Below are 20,820 nucleotides of genomic sequence, written 5' to 3'. Positions count from 1 at the left end.
CAGCGTGTGCATCAACTTCTCTGAGAAATTCCCTGAGCATGCGATGCTGACAAGAAGAAGATGCCCTGAGAAAATTAATCATTTTCATCATTGTTTTCATCACCTCAGCATACTCGTCTGACAGGGTGGAGCATAACACTGACTGATGAATAATGCAATGATAAGAGATTAGCTCGGGATTGTCCTCTTTCATTCTTGCTACAGCTCCTTTCTCTCTCCCCATCATAGCAGGGGCTCCATCTGTGGTTATTGAAACCACTTGGTTTGGCTCTATTCCTCGCTTTGTTAACATTTCCTTAATGGCCAGGTAAATATCCTCTCCTCTTGTAGTGCTGTGAAGGGAAGTTACACCTAGCAGGTCTTCACAGAACTCTTTCTTATCATTGTTGAAGAACCTTACATAAACTAACAGCTGAGCATTGTCAGACACATCAGTGGACTCATCTACAGCCAAGCCTACACATGGTGTCTTATGAATAGCTTCTTCCAGCTGGGATAGCACATCCTGAGCTAATAATTCACTTCTCTTTGTGGCTGTTGATGCTGACATAGGTATTTGCTTTATTTTGTCATGAAGCTCTTCTTTTTGTTTACCCTCAAGTAATGTTTCTGCTACTGAACTCATGCACTCTTTGACAACACCTGCATCTGCAAAGGGCTTTTTGTGTTGACCTAAAATCCAAGCAACTCTGAGGGAACATTCATGAGCACGTTGTTGGGCGGTGAAAGAACTGGTTAAGATCCTTGTGGACTGATCATATTGGGCTCTGAGACTGCTAATTTTCTGGGACCTGAGTTCAGACTTGGGTGGGTATGATTGTTCAAAAGCTTTGTGCTTTGTCTCATAGTGGCGTTTGACATTGCCACTTTTAATCAGTGCCACGGTTTCTGAACATATGAGACACACTGGTTTGCTGCTTGCGGCCGGAAGAATGAACATATATGCGTCAGTCCATTCAGTCTTGAAAGTTCTATTTTCGGTGTCTACTTTTCTCTTTTTTGAAAGCGCCATAGTTGTTTTACCTCTTGTGACTCCCGCTCACGTCTTGTCTCACTGTATCGTTAATCGTCTCGCTTGTCATTCACCTCTCACCATGTCTTTCCTCTGTCTGTGTCTGCACTCAGCGTTGCGATCGCCTTGAATGCGCAGATGTGATTGGCTAAGTAGTGTCACGTGGGTGGCGTAACTCGCACACAATTGGTTAGTATGTTCCCTGGTCTAATACAGCATGTTCCCTGGTCTAATACAATGTAAGGTTACTGCTTAAAATTGAATCGCCCCGTCAAAATTAAATATAATTTAATATTTTGTTAACTATAGGTCCGGGTCCATATAGGATGGCGACTGGGTCCGGACTCGGACCCCGGTCCGCCTGTTAGTGACCCCTGTTCTAGACTATATCCAATGGTCAGTATTGCAACATTTGACACCCTTTGACACTTAATGAAATCCTTTTGAATAATTTGATATAAAAAAAAATCTGCAGCATTTATAAAAATGTACAGAAATTTATTGATTGGAAATAACACAAAGTATGACCACCATCCAATTCTTTGTTCAATTAAAAAAAGAAAAAAGGTACACAAACAGTCTTAATTTGGACTTGACAGAAGAACAGCAATGAAGCAATGAATTTAAAACAAATGCAGTCTGAAACCAAATAAATACATCAATGTCCACTACTGGTCATTGTAGGAATCAGTGTGTTAATGTTTTCTGAAGAGTAACAAGTCACAATTAAGACATTAAAAGTATACAGAGGCTGTGTAATGTTGGCATGGTGTTTAGCACGTGTCGGCTCACATCTCTCCACACTGTGCAATGACGATGGGGAGTTTAGGCTTGTTGTTGGGCCCTGTTGGGACATTCTGTAGGAAGAAAGTGACACACGTTTAGAACAAAAATGCCACTCTAAAGCTGTAATCTAAGCACTACATCCAACTACGGTGATTTATATGGACTTGTACGAGTTACAGGTTTAATTATTTGTTACATAAACATTACGTTATAAAAGATTAAACTGTAGGTGTTAGTATTAGGCTGGATACCTGCTTTAAAAAAAGGTCTTGAAGCCTTAAACATCACAGATGTAAAGTGATGAGTGTTTACAAAAGTCAACATTTTATTGGGTTGTGTTCATTTATTTCCCAAAGAAAGGCATTTCAAAATTAATTTTATGTAAGAATTTATTCATTTTACTATTATTATTTGAGCATTTTGGCTCTATTAGATAGCACAACAGAAAACAGACAGGAACGTGCAGAAAGAGAGCGGAAGAATTGTGAGAATTTCTTAAATTTAAATGGTAATACTACATTTTAGCTTAAATTTTTTTCATGGCTATTCTCCCCCTTTGAAGTTTTTTAGCTTAGTGTACAATGTCTCTGTCAATTTACTCCTACCAAAAGAACCACAAATACAAATCTGTCCGTTTAAACAAATATGGTAGATTTATAGGGAAGATAAGTTCTTACCTCAATTTTTCTCATGACCAGCAAGCCATCAACCAGTTTTCCTGTAATAATTACAAGTAAGACAATTCAACTCTGACACAGACAATACAGTAAAAAAATGCAATACTGTTGATTTACTCACCAAACACAACATGTTTCCCATCTAGCCAGTCACATTTAGTGCAGGTAATGAAAAACTGACATCCATTTGTTCCTGGACCACTGTTTGCCTGTAATATGATACAATATTAAAACAGACACATTTTGGTTAGGGTGATTTACCTGAAGTGTATCCGTGGAGATTAAGCCATCCAGTAGGAGTTTAACCCAATCAACTGGTAACATTTTCAATCACTATACTGCAAGATAAAATGTAAGTAGATTTATCAAAACACGTACCATTGAAAGAAGACCGGCAGCAGAATGCTTTATTCTGAAGTTTTCATCTGCAAATGGACCTCTATAGATGCTGCAGATACCTGTTCCATCACCCTGCACAAAAGATTAATAGTACATACAGTAGTAAGTAGGGGCTCATAAAGAGAGCAATAGATTAGGAAATTTTAAATGTGTTGTAATATGCTGCATAACCACCAGAGGGGGAAACACCAATGTGGTATAAATCTGCTCAGTTCAAGTCAATAGTTACCATGGCAAGATTTAATCAACAAATTCTCAAATTCACAAAGCGTTTGTGCAAATCTTCCAGACACAGTCAAAAGACAACCATTAAACTATGGATATTTGTGTTGTCAATCCAGTCTTCCATGTACTTACATTTACAAAGTCTCCTCCCTGTATCATGAAGTCTTTGATCACCCTGCCAATGACCAATGGAAAAAGAAAATATCAATTCTGCTAAAGAAAACCTCACAAAAGTTAACAAATATATGAAAAGTATTACAGTCTAACTGTAATAGACAGCAGATTACAAATGTATGCTGTCAAAGGAGCTTGCAAAGAAAAGCGTCTGGACTTCTTTAAGTTGCTTGAAGACGTTTCACCTCTCATTCGAGAAGCTTCTTCAGTTCTAAGGTCAAATGGTGGAGAGTCCCAGATATAAACCTAGTGGGAGTGTCCCCCCACAGAGGGACAAAAGGACCCCCTGATGATCCTCTAATCGCCTGAGCCAAGGTGTGAAACTGGGTGTGGGTCCCAATCAGCCAGAGTTTCGGGTGTGTTCATTGTGAAACCTGGCCCCACCTTATCATGCGAATTCCTGAGGTCAGATGGCCCAGGATGTGAGTGGGCGTTAAGGCGTCTGGGAAGGGATCTCAAAACTGGATTATAGATGGCAGAGAGTTGGTGTCGTAAACCCCCGCCTCTGTTCAAAGATGGTCGCTCACAGTGGACATAGATGGCTTCTTTCACTCCTCTTTCAAACCATCTGTCCTCTCTGTCCAAAATGTGAACATTGGCATCCTCGAAAGAGTGACCTTTATCCTTAAGATGCAGATGGACTGCTGAGTCTTGTCCTGTGGAGGTGGCTCTTCTGTGTTGTGCCATGCGCTTGTGAAGTGGCTGTTTGGTCTCTCCAATGTAGAGGTCTGAGCATTCCTCGCTGCACTGTACAGCATACACCACATTGTTAAGTTTGTGTTTTGGCGTTTTGTCTTTCGGGTGAACCAGTTTTTGTCTGAGCGTGTTGCTGTTCTCTGCAAGCTCCTTTGACTACGATGACCTGGATGACTGAGAACCTTCACAGACACAAATGTATGCTCTTTTCCATTTTCGAAGAGGCAGTGTAGCATTGCAAAAGTTTTCTAAATGACACTATGAATCACATAACAGATGTGCTAGTCTTGTCATCATAGACCCTTCGTTAACACGGTACATTTCTTCTGTAACTATAGCGCAGAATATCATCTCAGCTTTGCTGCTGTAGTGTACACACTTCATAAGTCAAACACCAGAGTTTAATGTAAGCTACAGAAGTCAAGCTGCCATGTGAGTACCTGTGGAATGTGCAACCTTTGTAGCCAATAGGAACGCCATCTTTCCTAAAAAGACAGGAGTCAGTGAGAAAAGAAAATGAAGTAAGCAGTAAAATACTTTAATGTACAAACTGTGTCAACTGTCTCCTTGAAACGAAGTAGATTTGTCTATGTTTGTGATTCAGATTTTCACAGTAAATGGGCCAGCATGAAATATAGTACATCTGGAAAGTATTCACAGCACTTTCTCTTGTTCCACATTTTCTTATGATACAGCCCTATTTCAAATATTATTCTTGGAAATTCATTTAAAAAACAAAACAAAAGTATTCGCAGCCTTTGTCATAACACTCAAAACTGTTATGGCAAACCAGGAGACTAATCAGGTTTGAAGGAAAGACGAATGCAGCATTGTACAGAGTCATCCTTGATGATAACCTGTTTCAACAGAACAGCAACCCAAAGTACAAAGCTAACATATCTCAACCCCTCATTAGGCTAGCTATCTTAACTGTCCATAGACAGGAGTGATTTCCTAACTTTTCCTCACCGGCCGCTAGCTACCTTATGGTTGTCTATCCTGAACCCGAGACTTCATCACTGATCGAGCATCATACCACTTACTTTTCAGTAAGGCGGGGGTTTTTTTTGTACAGTTTAGCACACCAGCTAACTGATTGCCTTTGTTGTAAACATCCCAGCAATCAAAGATATGCACTTTTTTCCCCCTCACACCAGAGGAAGCAGAGAAACTAGGGCTCTACTCTTCGTTTGTGGCAACAAATTTTCAATTACGGACACACACACCAGGTCTCAGACCACCAGATCACATTATGAAGGGAAGAAATTGCCCCAGGCCACCAGGGCGGCAAAGCAGTTACTCATGTAACATGGGGCTTCTTCCCTGGATTTTGAGGGCACAGAGAAGCATGGCTTACTTTCACTTCCTATGATAAGTCGGAGCCCACCTCCATCCACGGCTGGCTACGGGCTCCTCCAGGAGTTCCACATTTTCATTGTGAATGAAAGGGCCTACAAAGTGGCGGCTTTAGCGGTAGGAGCACTGAAAATTACCTCCATGTTAGCTGCTTACCAAGCAGAGGTCTATGTGAGGCCAATGCGACTAGGACTGACTAATGTGTGGGAAGAGATCACTGTGATCACAGACATTTATCTTTGCATACAACGCTGCACAATCCAAGCCACATTTCAGGACTGTTCTGGGTTCCATAAGGCATAGATGTGAGACGGGGAAGCAGGAGGATGAGGTCTCAATCTCCATCTTCCCAGAAAACTGAGCCGACACCACCTCCGACCCCATGAGGGATGTGAGATGGGCAAATGAACTGAATCATTTCTTCAACAGATTTGACTCAGCCATGAGGCAGTCTGCAACATCGGCTGCAGACTCACCCACCCCCACTGCTGCTGTTCCACCTCAGACACTTCACACCTCCTCTATTCACCCTGCTCACTCCCCCCCACCCCCAACAACAGCATCCAATACACACTCAACACAAGGCTCTAGCCTGTCTCTCTCAACCACCCAGGTTAGGAGGGAACTGAGGAGGATTAATGGCAAGAAGGCAGCGGGTCCAGATGGCATCAGCTCGAGGGTCGTCAGGTCCTGCGCGGACCAACTGTGTGGGGTGATGGAGCACCTCTTCAACCTGAGCCTGAGGTTGGGAAGAGTCCCACAGCTCTGGAAAACCTCCTGTGTTGTACCAGTGCCAAAGACTTCACACCCCAAGGACCTCAACAGCTACAGGCCGGTGGCTCTGACATCCCACCTGATGAAGACCCTGGAGCGGTTGGTCCTGGCTCAGCTTCGGCGCCTAATAAGCTCATCACTGGACCCACTTCAGTTTGCCTACCAGCCTGGCATTGGAGCGGATGATGCCGTCATTCACCTCCTACATCGTTCCCTCGCTCACCTGGAGACCGCTGGAAGCACTGTGAGAATCATGTTCTTTGATTTCTCCAGTGCCTTCAACACCATTCTTCCCTCGGTTCTAAAGGACAAGCTGGTGAACTCTGGAGTGGACCATCACCTCACTACCTGGATCCTGGACTACCTCACCGACCGACCACAGTATGTGAGGACTCAGGGCTGTGTGTCGGACAGGGTCGTCTGCAGTACGGGGACCCCACAGGGAACGGTTCTGGCTCCGTTCCTCTTCACCATCTACACTGCAGACTTCTCCCACAATTCCACCCAGTGCTTCCTGCAGAAGTTCTCTGATGACTCTGCAATAGTCGGCCTCATCACTGATGGGGACGACAAGGAGTACAGAGGTCTGACCCAAGACTTTGTGGACTGGTGCCAGCTGAACTACCTCCAGATCAACGCCAGTAAAACCAAGGAACTGGTGGTAGACTTCCGCAGGCACAAGCATTCTCCACTGCAACCACTGAACATCCAAGGTATGGACATTGAGGCTGTGGACAGCTACAGGTACCTTGGTGTTCATCTGAACAATAGACTGGACTGGACTCATAACTCAGACGCCCTCTACAGGAAAGGGCAGAGCAGGTTGTACCTGCTGCGGAGACTCAGGTCGTTTGGAGTGGAGGGCCCACTCCTGAAGAAATTCTATGACTCTGTTGTGGCTTCTGCTATCTTTTATGGCGTGGTCTGCTGGGGCGGCAGCATCTCTGCTGGGGACAGGAAGAGACTGAACAGGGTGATCCGAAGGGCCAGCTCTGTTCTAGGATGCCCTCTGGACCCAGTGGAGGTGGTGAGTGACAGGAGAACGGCGGCTAAGCTGTCATCCCTGATGGACAACATCTCCCACCCCATGCAGCAGACTGTGACAGCACTGAGCAGCTCCTTCAGTGGGAGACTGCGGCACCCACGGTGTGGGACGGAGAGATTTCGCAGGTCTTTCCTCCCCACTGCTGTCAGACTCCATAATAAAGACTTTAACTGATCAAGCACACACATCCATACATATGCAATAATACTAAGTGCAATAATCCTTTCTGTCATCGTTGTATTTTTACTCAGTTGTATATAGTATTTGTATTTGTATTCTATTTTTATGTTATTGTATATTTATTTTATTTTATTCTACTGTATATAGTATTTTATTTTATTCTATTCTGTACAGTTGTGTACTGTATTTATTCTTATTGTATTCTAATTTTTGCCTCATAACTTTTGCACTGTCCACTTCCTGCTGTGACAAAACAAATTTCCCACGTGTGGGACTAATAAAGGTTATCTTATCTTATCTTATCTTATCTTATGACAGACCTTTGCTCAGGCAGTCACCCAGCTTCCCACTCAGTTCAAGATCCCAAAACAAGGGCTGGTAAGCCACAACTCAGACAGCAGTTCCACCGGGACAACCCGCATAGCAGGTAAGTCAGCAGCTCAGGAAAAAGAAGAGTGTGGCCTGACATTCCCCTGCCATTTTATCAAAGAGTACTCCAAGTTACTGCCTGTCTTCTGGCCTCGTGCACTCAGTTTGCTCTAGGGCAGACCAGGGTGTAACTGAAGCCCAATCTGGCCTATGTGGAATCTGGAATCTCTGTTTTCCATAATGGGACATCAAAACAAATGCTAGGAATGAGAACTTTAGGCTACTTCTGTAACCCCAGTTCTCAAAGTAAAATGAGTAAGATGTCTCAATAGACAAGCCCTTCTTGCTAAGGAAAGGCAAGAAGAGGTGCTTATCCTGAATAACAGCTACGTAAGCATAAGTTACTAAAGGATAGGTGGTTCTGCCCAACGTGGGTTTTACAATTAGGGCTGGGCGATATGGCCTAAAATCCATATCACGTATAATTTGAAGCACGTGCGGTAACTATATATATCGCGATATATTATTTTCTTCTGTATAACGTATTTTCAATAAGGCACACTTAAAATCCTTTAATTTTCTCAAAAATCAAGAGTGTGCCTTATGTATGAATTCTGGTTGTGCTTACTGACCTCGAACCGATTTGGGCGTGCAGAAATCTGTTAAAAAATGTTTTAGTACAACTTTGGTAAGCCGCAGTGCTTAATGGATTGTCAGAGCATTACGGCTGCCGTAGTGAGGAGCTTCGCGTAGTAATCTGGGTCCAAAACGCCATGGGTTCAGGTCCCAAAGTCAAACGAACACTGAGAGTTAAAAACGGTCTAAATCCTTTCATCTTTAATAAAATCATCAGTGTTGCTGCTTTACCAGGTGTAACAATTAAGTTTAACATCCAGGCATCCATGAAAACAGAATTTATTAAATTTAACGGAGTTAGAAGTTAACAGGAAGTTAGCTCGCTAGTTTCCACCTAAACATTTCATACCATGTTCTGACAGAAATTTCTGAAACTAATTAAAACGTACAGCTCTGCTACCACTTCCAACATAAATGAAGACAGAAAACTAATCAGCAGTGGCGTTTTGCAGGGTTACTGAAGTTGAACTACCTGGTATATGTTGTGCTATGTGATTGCTAGCGACACAGCTATGTTAGCATAACATTAGCACAGTGAAGCTGGAGGATGAACGCCAAACGTTTTTTCCACTCGATAAAAGTTAACGTGAGGGATTCTGGCGGTTAGGGACAAATGCAATCGCATAGCAGGATTCTATAAACTTCAGTCAGGAGAACAACTGAGATTTTTCATCCACAATACAAGGTTAGTTATTAATATACTGCAACAACATGGGAATAGAGCAGCTGCGAGAGAATTCAACATTAAGGAATCAATGTTACGGAAGTGGAGGAAGCGCAGTTTTTGGCTTTCCCCATATTTCAGAAGTGCTTCATCTCTTTGCTATGACTGTCGCCCAGCATAATTTGCAGACGATAATGGTTGTAGCCGCTGCGATGCTTTCGACCAAAACAGGCGCAGCTGGATGACATCATCAACATGCGCTATTGCGGTAGAGCGTATAGTCAAAATCTCTATCGTTGGCCAAATTTATATTGTTTCTATCGTATATCGTTTATATCGCCCACCCCTAGTTACAATCACCAGCCAATCAAGATTAGTGGAATGAGATAAATGCTCATCTCAGGGAGGCACATCCCATTGTGAGACATCTCACCCATGCTATTCTGGGAACTGGGGTTATGCAAGTAACCCAAAGTTTTCTGCAGCAGGAAACACTGCATCAAAGCACAGGACACACCTCAGTTCTGATAATGTTGATATGCGCTTTTTTCTTCCTTCAGTCACCAGATACTTACTCCTTCTCTAGTACACTTACCACGCAGGCACACATTTCAGCCTGAAAATACAGTGGAATTTGTAAAATGCAAACCAATGAGCACCCCAAAGAGTTAATTCTGTTCATCTTGATGTAGCAATGTCAGTGGGAGAAGCGTTTCTCAATTTGCATATTAATGATCAAGAAACTGACCTCATAGCCCATTGTTCATTCAGTGGGCTAGTTTCAGTCATTGTGCAAAGGTACTGTTTATATGGTTGGGGAAACCTGCAGTCAGCTTAGACTGAAGAAGTCACTTGAATGAGTGACGAAACATTTCTCCCACTGAAAAAGTTACGTCTAGATGAACAGAATCAGCTTTTTGGGATTTACTTAAACGGATGATTGAGCATGCATCAAGGCAAACGAATGAGCGGTTCAGTTCGCAAAACCTTTGCTTTTCTCTTAAGAATATTATGCTCATTATTAAGACAATAGTATTTCTTATTCGATTACTCGATAATTGATGGAGTACTTGATCACTAAAATAATCAATAACTGCGGCCCTGCTAACAAGTGCTTTCAAGAAGAGCATGTAAATGTTATGTCAATAACTGTACAGATTGGTGATGTGGTATTTGCAAATATGCATCCACCACACATTGCCTTACCTGAACTCTCCAGTACAGAACTGCCTGTAAGAGATTATGAAACTGTTAAAGTTTGATTTCTGTTAACACATACTGTATATCAAACAACAACAAAGAAGATTATATCATATAAGGCTGTGAGCAGTCTGTGATTGTGTGACTTGTTCTCTACCGGAAGTTCTCAGCTGTCTTTGGAACCACATCAGCAAAGAGCTCAAACTTCATCCGTCCAACATCCTGTCAAACAGTAAAGCAAAGTTAACAATAATTGATCAACAGAATTATCAAAGTTCTCGCAAACTTTTTTTTAAAAAACAAAAACAAGATAATAAGTTTGATGGGGTGGTCCCAATTGTCATGAATACACAACAAAATGTCAGTGCTTGGGAGGAAAAGAAGAGCAGACACATGGACAAATTTCAACTTTTATACTGAATATTTTAGTCAACTGAATCAAGTTTATAATTAGTCTACTAAAATCTTATGACATTTAGGCAACAAAAGCCAGACAAAAACAAAGAATTTAGATGTTTAATTTAATGACTTAAACTAAATAATGTTTTAGTCAAAAGAATATACAAAACTACATCTAAATTTCATGTCAAAATCAACACTGCAGTAAAGAAAACTACTGGTTAACCAACCAAAGGGTAACCACACAAAAGAATATACCTCGCGGAGATTTGGCACCAGAACACAGAAACAGGTTATTCTTGTCTAATGATAATGTTACACTCACTAACACCCTTTCAGAGGGAGCTGAAGTTACACTTTCTACTTTCTACTTCTGGTTTTTAATTTGTGTCGACTTCGCTGAACACTTTACATATTCGGCGAAGTTGAACATAACTACTGTTGTTTAAACAACACAAGCTCTGCTGTGTCTCAGTTTTGATGTCATGCAGGTGTGACAACAGAAATAATGAGATGCTACAATCTTGATGCAAAACGTCACTGGACTATAAATTATCTTAGCCTTGTATTTACATATATACATGTAAATGAGTGTGGCCATCTCTCCGCCCAGTTCTCTGATACTGTTGAATTCATGTAAGTGTCCCACTGTTACAACAATGTGTGCAAGTCTGTGTGAGAGAACAGTCTAACATTTGGAGTACAAGGAGCGGTTTGTCCTCATGACATCACTCCACAACTCGTCCTCCACTCCATGTGGACAAACCACAGTGGCCTCTAGATGTCCTGTGCTTGCCAGATAAAAGAGATAAAACAGTATGCTTAAGGTTTCCAGACAAAGAAATGAAATCAGAAATTGTGTTGATAAAGAACAAACAAGCACAGCACATTTTATCTGGTAAGGGTTTTCCCTTGTTGGAGTCTGGTTTCCCCTGACGTTTTGTACCCAACAATAGGTAAGACAGCTTTTAACTTTCTTTCTTAACAGTGGACTACTTTTGTTGTCATCCTATTACTAGGGTATCAACTTTCCAAGATTATTTCCATTTCAAGGGATTTATGCTACTTGGAAAAACCAGGTCTCAAGTGCACCGACTTAGACATAAGGCCAAGGCTTTAACTAACAAACAATGTTGAAATTTTCCAATCCACAGCGAGCAAATTCCCCACACCTATATTAACTGATCAGGAGGAGTAAAAGAAAATAATAACAATACCAAAACTGAGAATAAAACCACACAGCAAACTAATCAAGCCAAACCCGAGGCTACAGTGTTGACATAGTCCACATATCAACTTTGCAACAGGAATAATCACCAGTCTATTGTGGTCAAAGACAGACGAGTTGACATTTCTGTGAACCGGCCATTCACTGGATCTTGAGTCCCAAGAAACGAGTGTAACTTGATATACATGAGGTGTAGGCAAACAAAATAATTTAAAGGGAGTAGTTTCAAACACACATTGTGAGCATTCACTGGTTGTCGTGGCTGCAGGACATGCAAATTGATGCACCAGGAAGTCGTCACTTCCATGATACATGTGGGAGGGAAAACAAGCAGAGTTCTTGGAAAAAAGAAATAGAAGGTGTGCCTCATCAGGTGTGTGCATCAACAATGGGGAAGCAGGATCATGAAGAGTTGCCTACCTGCTCATAACAGTCAGGTCAGAAGCAGGACTTACATTACTAAACAAGAGTTATCCACCTCTGCTGAAGCTTACGGGACTAATACAACACAGCATAAAAAGGTAAATTCAGAGCCATTTATTATTTCGTTCTCATGACAAACACAGGATTCTTCAATGGCAGAACATGATTTAAATCTAAAGGAACATAAAGTTTATGTGTGTGCTGTATTGTGCAGAAGTGATTCTGCGGTGGCAAACTGATTGGTCAGTTTGAATACAACACTTTAGCATGTCTTAAAATTACAATAAAAGGAGTTTACCATACCAAAATAACAACTGATGCTTATTTTCATTAGCGATTTCCCACTTTCTTAGGTATGTAGGTACATACAAGATAAGCAGACTGGTCATGTTAATCAATGAGGCCCTTACAATTTTTTCTGGGATGCACATCAAGTACTGTGAGAGAAACTGAGAATTTTTGCATTTGTTCATTTTTAACACTGCTTGGTATCTCGTTTCCTCTTTTAATCTAATATTTTAATATTAATAATTTACCAGTGCATCAAACGGATACACCCCAATTTATTTTCAGGTTGTATGGTTTGTAATCATCTCAGTCTTAGCGACCTGTAAGCAGGGTAACACAGCTTTTAAGCTACGACTACACCAAATTTGATAATGATACATATCTATAGTACTACATGAATGCATTTTGCCAGTCCACTGTGACCCCTTAACTGTTCAGACTTTACAAGTGCGGTGCATACTGTAATTATCAGGAGAACGTTTTCTAAAATGAAATTGAATGTAAACAAGAAAAGACATTTTATAACTTGCAGGAGAAAATTATCTTTATAGTTTAATGAACTTGAGATTCATACAATGTATATGTATTCCCTTTGGTGGAGTCTTAAAGCAGACCTCTAAAATACCCTCTTCATATAATGATCAAAGTTTAGAAATACAACGATAATCTGAATAGGGGCAGGAGCAAAGGTATTCAATAAAATAGATCTGCAACAATTTACTCAGTAACTCAATTATAAAATATCCTGAAGGCAATATTTTTTAATATGTTTTACAATTAATTATTAACATCTACACCAGGAGATCATCTGTAGCAGGAAAGATTGCAGCTACTGATTATTCTATCTATTATTCCTTCAATTAACCCTTTCATGCATAGTGGTCACTACAGTGGACAGCTACTCAAAGGCTGTTTTATTGTGTTTGTGTCAGTGTTGATGGTATACTTGCACATAAACTACTACATTGGATACTGATATGTCACTCCATACCTTGCCACCCACTGGTTGTTTAATATTACTATAGATGCATGGCATGTTTCATTGTAATTATCGTTATTTAACCCTGTCATGCATGAATCAGGATTTCTTTCTCAAGTATTTTTATTCATCTTTTCAAACTTGGTGTGTGTCTGTGTTTTTGTGCATGTGTGCACATTAACCTGTGTTTCAGCGATCTAATGAATATGCATGACTGCAATGAAGATAAACAAGTTTATCGACATTCTCAGAACTGAGGCGTGCCCTGTGCTTCAATGCAACTCTTCCTCCTGTACAAAACTGAAGTTTTGATGCTATAGATGTTAATAATTAACAATAATATTTCAGTGTCCAACCTAGCAGCACTGGGTCAGTGGCTCAGTGTGTTACATATTTATATTAATATAATCCAGAAAAATAATCCTACTAAAACCGTGAAATAAATATGATCCAACTCCACGCCCTTTAGACTCACACTGGTTGTTACAGGTATTGCTGCCATATAATGTAGAACAGCGGCCAAAAGCCTTCAGCGAGCTTCCTGGTTTAAAGATTATATCAAACTAACTTTACAGTTCATCTCCGTATTTTATGTTCTGTAGCTCTACTGTAGATTTTAACTGAAGAAAGCAGCAGACGGGAGTGGCGAAGTTCGCTTTTATTCATGTTGAAACTTGTTTATTGAGTGGTTTCAGAAAAGAGTCCCACCAGCTTTTTCCTAGTAAAGGTGTAATGGTGATTACAGGAACAAGCGCTGCTGTTTTGCAAGGCAGAACAATGTTTTCTTTCATTCCACGTGAGCTCACCGTCTCGCTAACGACCGCAACTCTTTGCGTTAAACTATGACAGCATTGTCATCATTTCTGCTGTTGTGCTATCTAGGGGCAACATGGGCTTAAGACAGTATGCTTGCTGGTTAGTAAAAGGCAGACATCACAGCTCCCCCTACCAAATACCAAGTGTGTGGTTTAGGTTGTGATAAATAAGTAAAAATACAATGGCATGAAAAAAAAAATGTTTTTCCTTTTTTGTTAACTACCATGTTATTTTATTTTTATATTTATCTTTTATTATATTTTCTCCCCGTTTCTGTTAAATCAAATCAAAGTAGTGTTTTTTTCTCTTGTGAATATTTACTATTGTTCATTAATAAAGGCATAAGTACTTCTTATCAGATGACTTGATTAATTGATAGAATACTCAATAACTACAATAATCAATAGCTGTAGCCCTAGAACAAAAGCCCTAGAAGAGTCAGAAAATAGGTGGTTTCTCACCTTGCACTCACAGCTAAAAGCTCTTTTGTGGGTTTTTTCTCCCGTATAAGCTTTCATCATGTCTATACAATTTCTGCTGTCTTTCACAGAATTTCCTGGAACATCTGAACACTGCAGTCCAAGTCAAATGCTGCCAGAGTTGCCATCTTTGTTTGACACAAGCCACACTTTCAGAATGATGGCCATTATACATGAATGGGAGGGCATGTCTGCCAGTCACACAGACAACACTGGAAAGTATGTTTCACTTTTAATTTCCAAAGCAGGCCTGGAAACAGTGATTTTTTATTTATGGTGTCAAAAACGGTACACCATCTTTATGAGTGCGTGCAGCCTGTCCATCATACTGGCTGACTGGCTGATGACCATTTTAATGGCAGCTGTGTGGTTAGTGGGTCCTGTCCACTCATTTACACCCTGCCTCATTTTGACTAATGCCTCAGCAACATATGCAGCATTACCACTGCCCATGATATGCCTGAGTTTAATGGACTACCTTTTAAGAGACAAAGCTCTTAGCAACGGCAGAGCCTTCTTAAAAACCCTCGGAAATATACTCCTGACACTTCTCGTGTGGCTGCTAGCTTTTATGTGCTCTTTTAGCCATGCTGATGCTAAACTGATGGATATGAGTTGCGGCAAAAGGTTGAAGAAAGCTCTGGTGTGTGAAGTGCAGGAGTCAAAACTGGTGATCAACTTCATTGCTGGGATTTTCACTGCAATCCTTTTAGCACTGCTACCATTTTGCTCACATATTCCCCAGTGGGTAAGAGATGCTGACAAGTTCTGTGAAGCAGTGGAAGAACAAGAGAAGGTGGGGAACAACTTGCTACTCACTTCAACCCTCTGCCCAGAGACAAAAGGTGATGAAAAGAGTTACCTGACACATACAATCCACCATCGACCGCCTCTCTGGATCAGTCTAATACTGGGCTTTGCCACATTCTGGATGCCTTTTCTTGCTGTGTCTCTGGCCTGTTTGGTTTTTGGCCTTGGAGTACCTGCATACATCTCTGTTAACCTGTTGTGGCTGGAATGCACCAACAGTTTACTGCTGGGTGTGCTATTCTGGGTAAAGAGCAAGACTCTAGGGCCACACACCAATTTACCAGAAAATCTGTGCTCATGGCACATTTACTGGCATATAAGCACAGAAATGCAACCCGAGCTGATGGTTCCTGAGCTCAACCCATCAAAAGAGAAGAGAAATACTTACAATGTGTAAGAAAAAACCTGAAAGTAACAGACATCATAAGCCTAGATGGAAAGTCAAACTCATTGTACAACGTGGGCCACATACAGCAGACTTTGATGCTAAGTGCATCGAATCCCTATGCATGGGACAAGTTTTTCTATATGATAAAGAAATATTGCTGTAGTAAATAAAAGAAATCTGTCAACACAGCTGGACTTAAAGTGTAAGAAATGTATAACATTACAGAAAGGTTTTGGCAGCTCATTGGTCAGACTGTCCTGTAATTATAAACAGAGTTTATGTTAATTCAAAGAAAATGTCATTTTTACCCCCGTCTAGGTTTTTGATAATGTTTGTATATGTAAGCATCATTCTGTCTTTAAACACACTGACTGAAAAAGCTTTGAATAGCAAACTTTGTAGGGGTCTAGAATGAGGTCCTATTAACAATCTATTCAAATCTGACTTATATCCATTAAGCTATTCAAGGTCAGCTTAATGTTTTATTGGTCAAAAATTGCCAAACAGACTTATAACTTAGAAACTATGACTGTTAAAGTTGTAATGTGTATTGCAAACATATACAAACAACAAAAAAGGTTAAAACTAACTCACATTTGACCTCTGACATCATCTTTAAGGTAAATAGATTCATCTGAAGGTCAAAGTGCTAAAGGCCGTTTTAAAATATCTTACAGCCACTGTTTGCACTGCCAGCATAAGCGATATAGGTTACCAGAAGTTTATATTATATTTACTATACTATGTTTTAAAGCAAGTACTTTAAGAATTAAAAAAGAAGAAGAAAAAAATAAATAATATATTACACAAAATACAATACTATTCTAATAAAAGTAAATACTGCTCAGAGTGTGAGCTGCCTTGGTGACGGTTTCCACGCTGAGTGCTTCTTGGTTTATTGGGGCTTTTTTTGGTTTTTGTATTTGGATTTTTTTTTGTTTCTTTTTTATTTTATGTAACCGTAGCCCCTTCATAATAGTTGTTGTAATTGTAAATTTTTTTTTCTTCTTTATCTATTAGTAAATTGGTGTAGTATGAATGGCAATTCACCCCTGGTCTACACTACAAGAAACGTGATGTGATGAGCCACTAAGAAAGTTTCACCTGTGTCAATGCTGCAGGAAATGTCTACTCTACTCTAAGTTACACACCTGATGCTATGACTGAATGATTGATTCTAATTTATTCCTTCTTCTGTTAGAATCAGGTAACATCATAAAATTTTATTTTACAATACCTTCTTTTTCCCTCTTACCACTCCTGCTGCTTGACTGTTTTGTACAAATCAAAAAGGTACAAAGTTTCTTCTGGATGTTCATGAACATCATTAAATATGATCAGCAGCTACAATGGATGTAATCTTTTTTCTATCATATGTTATTTCCAAGTTGGAGAATAAACTTAAACTTGACTTAAAACTAAGCTTTTAATCCGACACTGACGCCATCTGCTGACGAAGCTGAGATAACACAACTGAACGCACTGCAACACCAACACTGACCTCACAGTGGCATTTTGTAATTGGCTGTAACTAAAATGCATCTTTTCTTTACTTAACCATATCATAATAATAAGGCTGTTTATTATAAGTAAAGGGGTCTTATGAAGACTTTTTTCTTTTGTTGTAATTATTTTAGATGACAGATGTGTCCTAAAAACTACAATATGCTGGTACACGTAGTTCAAACTTCATACCACCACCATTCTATGTAAAAACAGTCGCTACTAGCACTACTGACATTCTCCTTTCTTAGGCTAACATATTTTTCTCTCAAAGTCTTAAGCAAACCTAAATATGGAACAATCTTCAACTAGAAAATTCAGGAAAATGAATTAAAAAAAGAGGACTTAACTAACATGTTAACATAATATGGTACTTAGAGTCTGTATATTATTTTAATGCTTTCAAAGGCAAGTTATGATAATAGCGGTTCATTTTTAATGTTAAAGGGAACTTCTGTCACTTTCATTAAAAAAAGAAAAAAAAATATGACTAATCAATGCGAGAGTCTGAGACAATGAACCATCATTAATCAAAATGAAAAATTAAAGATAAACATAGAAAATAATTCTTGGTCTCTCTGTTTTAAATAGCTTTTGTCTTTTTATCTTTTCTCTAATTTCTTTTTACATTGTTCCTGCTTCATTATGCAACTGGGGGCGGTGTCTTTAAAGGAGCTCATGGGATCAAATTTCCAACTATTAGTTATTAAGGGGCAGGCTCATAAAGCACCACAGAAAAAAGCTAAAAATAATATTGACTTTCAGGACTATTTACTTCTTTTTAAAACTCTAAAAATATATTAAATAAATCTGTCTAAAAATACATTAATACATAATGTAAGCTTGAATGGCAATGCCAATAACACTTGATGCAGAAAGAAGTAAAATACATATAAATTTATAAATACTTGTATTTCAATACACACACTCGCATACATATATAAACTTTGCACAAACAATATTTGTGATTGGTCAATTACTTCTTTGTTGTAATGATTTTTTTGGCACTAAATCTTAAACTGTCAGAAATCCTGTTTATTTGCCCTTAAATGGTGCCACATCTATAAGGAAAATGCTTTTGTGGGTTGAGCAGCAGGTAGAGTATGTCTTCTTTTTCAATGCCAAACAGCTTATTCTGCTATTGATTCTAGTTTTGATTCTCAGGTAAAGGAGGTCCTGGCACTCAGGTGCCATGGGCAAATGATTAGAAGCACCCATAAGCAAGAACAGTGATCAGATGTTGTCTTTTCCAAGCATGCTGTGCTTGACTGCTCTAGATATGGCAACTTCAAGATGGCGTTCTGCAAAACAAGCAATACTTAGTGTGAGCAATACCGAGTGAGCCCTAGCCCCCTACCATCTCCAAGTTGAAGGCCAAGATCCGTATAATGGGGGATGACAGAGACGGTGGCGAAGTGTGCATCTGAGGGCAACAAGACCACACGAAGACCGTTTCCTTACCTGTCACCATAACAGTATGTGACCACCATGAGGTGGAGGTGCCAGGTTGGTGTGGCTGTATGGGTCTTCCACATGCTACTGAGGCTGCTGTTTGTTCAATGAATAAATTGTTAAATTGCCAGGATGTATTGATTCTTCAGATTTTAATCATCCAATCTGATAAATGACACTAAATAAAAGTGAAACGCAAATAAGATATTTGGCATTGGAAAAGATTTTAATGGGCACAACCCACATACAAAATTCTCCTTCTCAAATCACAAATGTGGTACCATTTAAGTGAAAATAAATAGGCCAAGAAGCATTGTTACAGGATAATCCCCAAGTTTACATACACACCAAGTCTATACATGTGTGCGTGTGAGAGACACATCTAAAGTTTTCAAAAAGTCATTTTTCCAAATGCAGCTTTTTCCACGGTGTCAATAGAGGAATAACAGTCACATAACAAATTTATCGTACCATACTGATATGCATTTAGTTGCGAGGGTTATTCTTTTGAACAACATCGGGATATCTTCGATTTGAAGTCAACGTGCTTTCTCTGTCCGCGTCAACATTAGTTCAACAAACTCACCCGTATATAATGAAAAGGATTATAAATGTTTTGCCTCCCTTATTGTATATAATGTACATCAGGTGTGTATGTTTTACAACAAGGTCGTTTAACAGGGTTTAACCAGACTATGAACTTTATTGTTGCCACTGATGTGACGCGGTAACGTTGCCCGGTTAGCTTCAAAGTGTCTTTATGATGCTACTCACCTGCCCTCCAATGGTAATGTCGAAGAACACAACCGGGTTGTTGGGGTTTGAGGCTTGAATCGACATTGTCGTGATTTACCCGCTTTCTGAGACAACAAAATGCAACGTTTGGCTATTTACACAGCAATCATTTGAACCACGATCTGCGCTGTCGGAACTACGGCGTCTCGCGAGAGACGTGCTACAGATCCCTTCTGCGGACAAAAGACTTTCGTCACCAAAAGCGCGATTGTACGGAAATAAATGATAATGGCGACATGCCTACTCATAGCAGCGTAACAAATGAAGTTTATTTAAAAAAATAAAATAAAAAAAGGCTGAATTTGTCTTTACTTCTACCTAAAAAACTGTCAACGAAATTACTGCATTTAGTAGTCCTTTCCATATCAAATTCATTAAGTGAGTATCAACTGGTAAGGTAAAGGTCTGGAACTTAGTTTTTCTTTTATTAAAATCTATACCATCTATAATCTCAAATCTATGCTTATAAATACAGCAGCAAAAAATCTTTCACACGTGAAATTTCCAATTTAGACTAATTATACAATACAAAATGAAAATGTTGGGGGTGTAAATCACTTGAATTCCAGAGTGTCAGTCCTGCTCTGGTATCTGACATTTGTGAAGAACATCACATAAAGCTGTCATGGGCCGCATCCATAAAGGAGGGAAAAAAAAAAAAAGAAAAAAAAAATCACTGTTCACAAAAGTCCAGGAAAACTGATAATCTGACCTTCACCAAAAAACAAAGCCTTGTCTGATGGGTGCAGTAGGTTTCATGTGGCTCTAGCAAGGGCTAAGAGGAACTGTGTCGGCCAGGATGTATAGAGATGTAGCTGCATGACTGTAGTTCAGACAATATTTTAAGACAGCATTATAAATGAAACCTTATATACTTAAGCGAGGCTCCCAGTCTGAAGAAGCTTTGGAAGTGGGGAAGTTTCCAAAACGAAAATGATCCCAGACAGACCGACAATTACCAAAGTTGTTTTAAAGAAGAAAAAGGAGAAAGTTATGACAAAGTATGTCCCTGATCTGAATCCAGCAAAATACATTTGAAGAAATTTGAACTGTAAGGCAGAGGAACA

The 20,820-nt window shown here is 39.7% G+C and overlaps 2 protein-coding genes across 2 annotated transcripts; one reads left to right on the top strand and one right to left on the bottom strand.

Annotated features, from left to right (window-relative positions):
* Positions 1–1,489: 1,489 nt before the first annotated feature.
* ppih (peptidylprolyl isomerase H (cyclophilin H)) lies at positions 1,490–20,728 on the bottom strand. Its single transcript, XM_026153918.2, has 9 exons — positions 19,733–20,728; positions 10,351–10,415; positions 10,200–10,223; positions 4,410–4,454; positions 3,232–3,274; positions 2,854–2,946; positions 2,597–2,684; positions 2,476–2,516; positions 1,490–1,869 (listed from the first exon to the last, which is right to left on the bottom strand). The coding sequence occupies exons 1-9, from the start codon at positions 19,796–19,798 to the stop codon at positions 1,801–1,803; spliced, it is 534 nt and encodes a 177-aa protein (XP_026009703.1). The 5' UTR covers positions 19,799–20,728; the 3' UTR covers positions 1,490–1,800.
* Positions 12,169–17,421, top strand: LOC113013198 (uncharacterized). Its single transcript, XM_026153914.2, has 2 exons — positions 12,169–12,341; positions 14,877–17,421. Exon 2 carries the CDS (start codon positions 14,915–14,917, stop codon positions 16,010–16,012), a length of 1,098 nt encoding a protein of 365 aa, XP_026009699.1. The 5' UTR covers positions 12,169–12,341; positions 14,877–14,914; the 3' UTR covers positions 16,013–17,421.
* Positions 20,729–20,820: the final 92 nt, after the last annotated feature.

This window comes from Astatotilapia calliptera, chromosome 20 (assembly GCF_964374335.1).
Source record: "Astatotilapia calliptera chromosome 20, fAstCal68.1, whole genome shotgun sequence".
Classification (NCBI taxonomy): Eukaryota; Metazoa; Chordata; class Actinopteri; order Cichliformes; family Cichlidae; genus Astatotilapia; species Astatotilapia calliptera.
The sequence above is the reverse complement of the archived record's forward strand: the minus strand, read 5'-3'. Positions and strand labels throughout refer to the sequence as shown.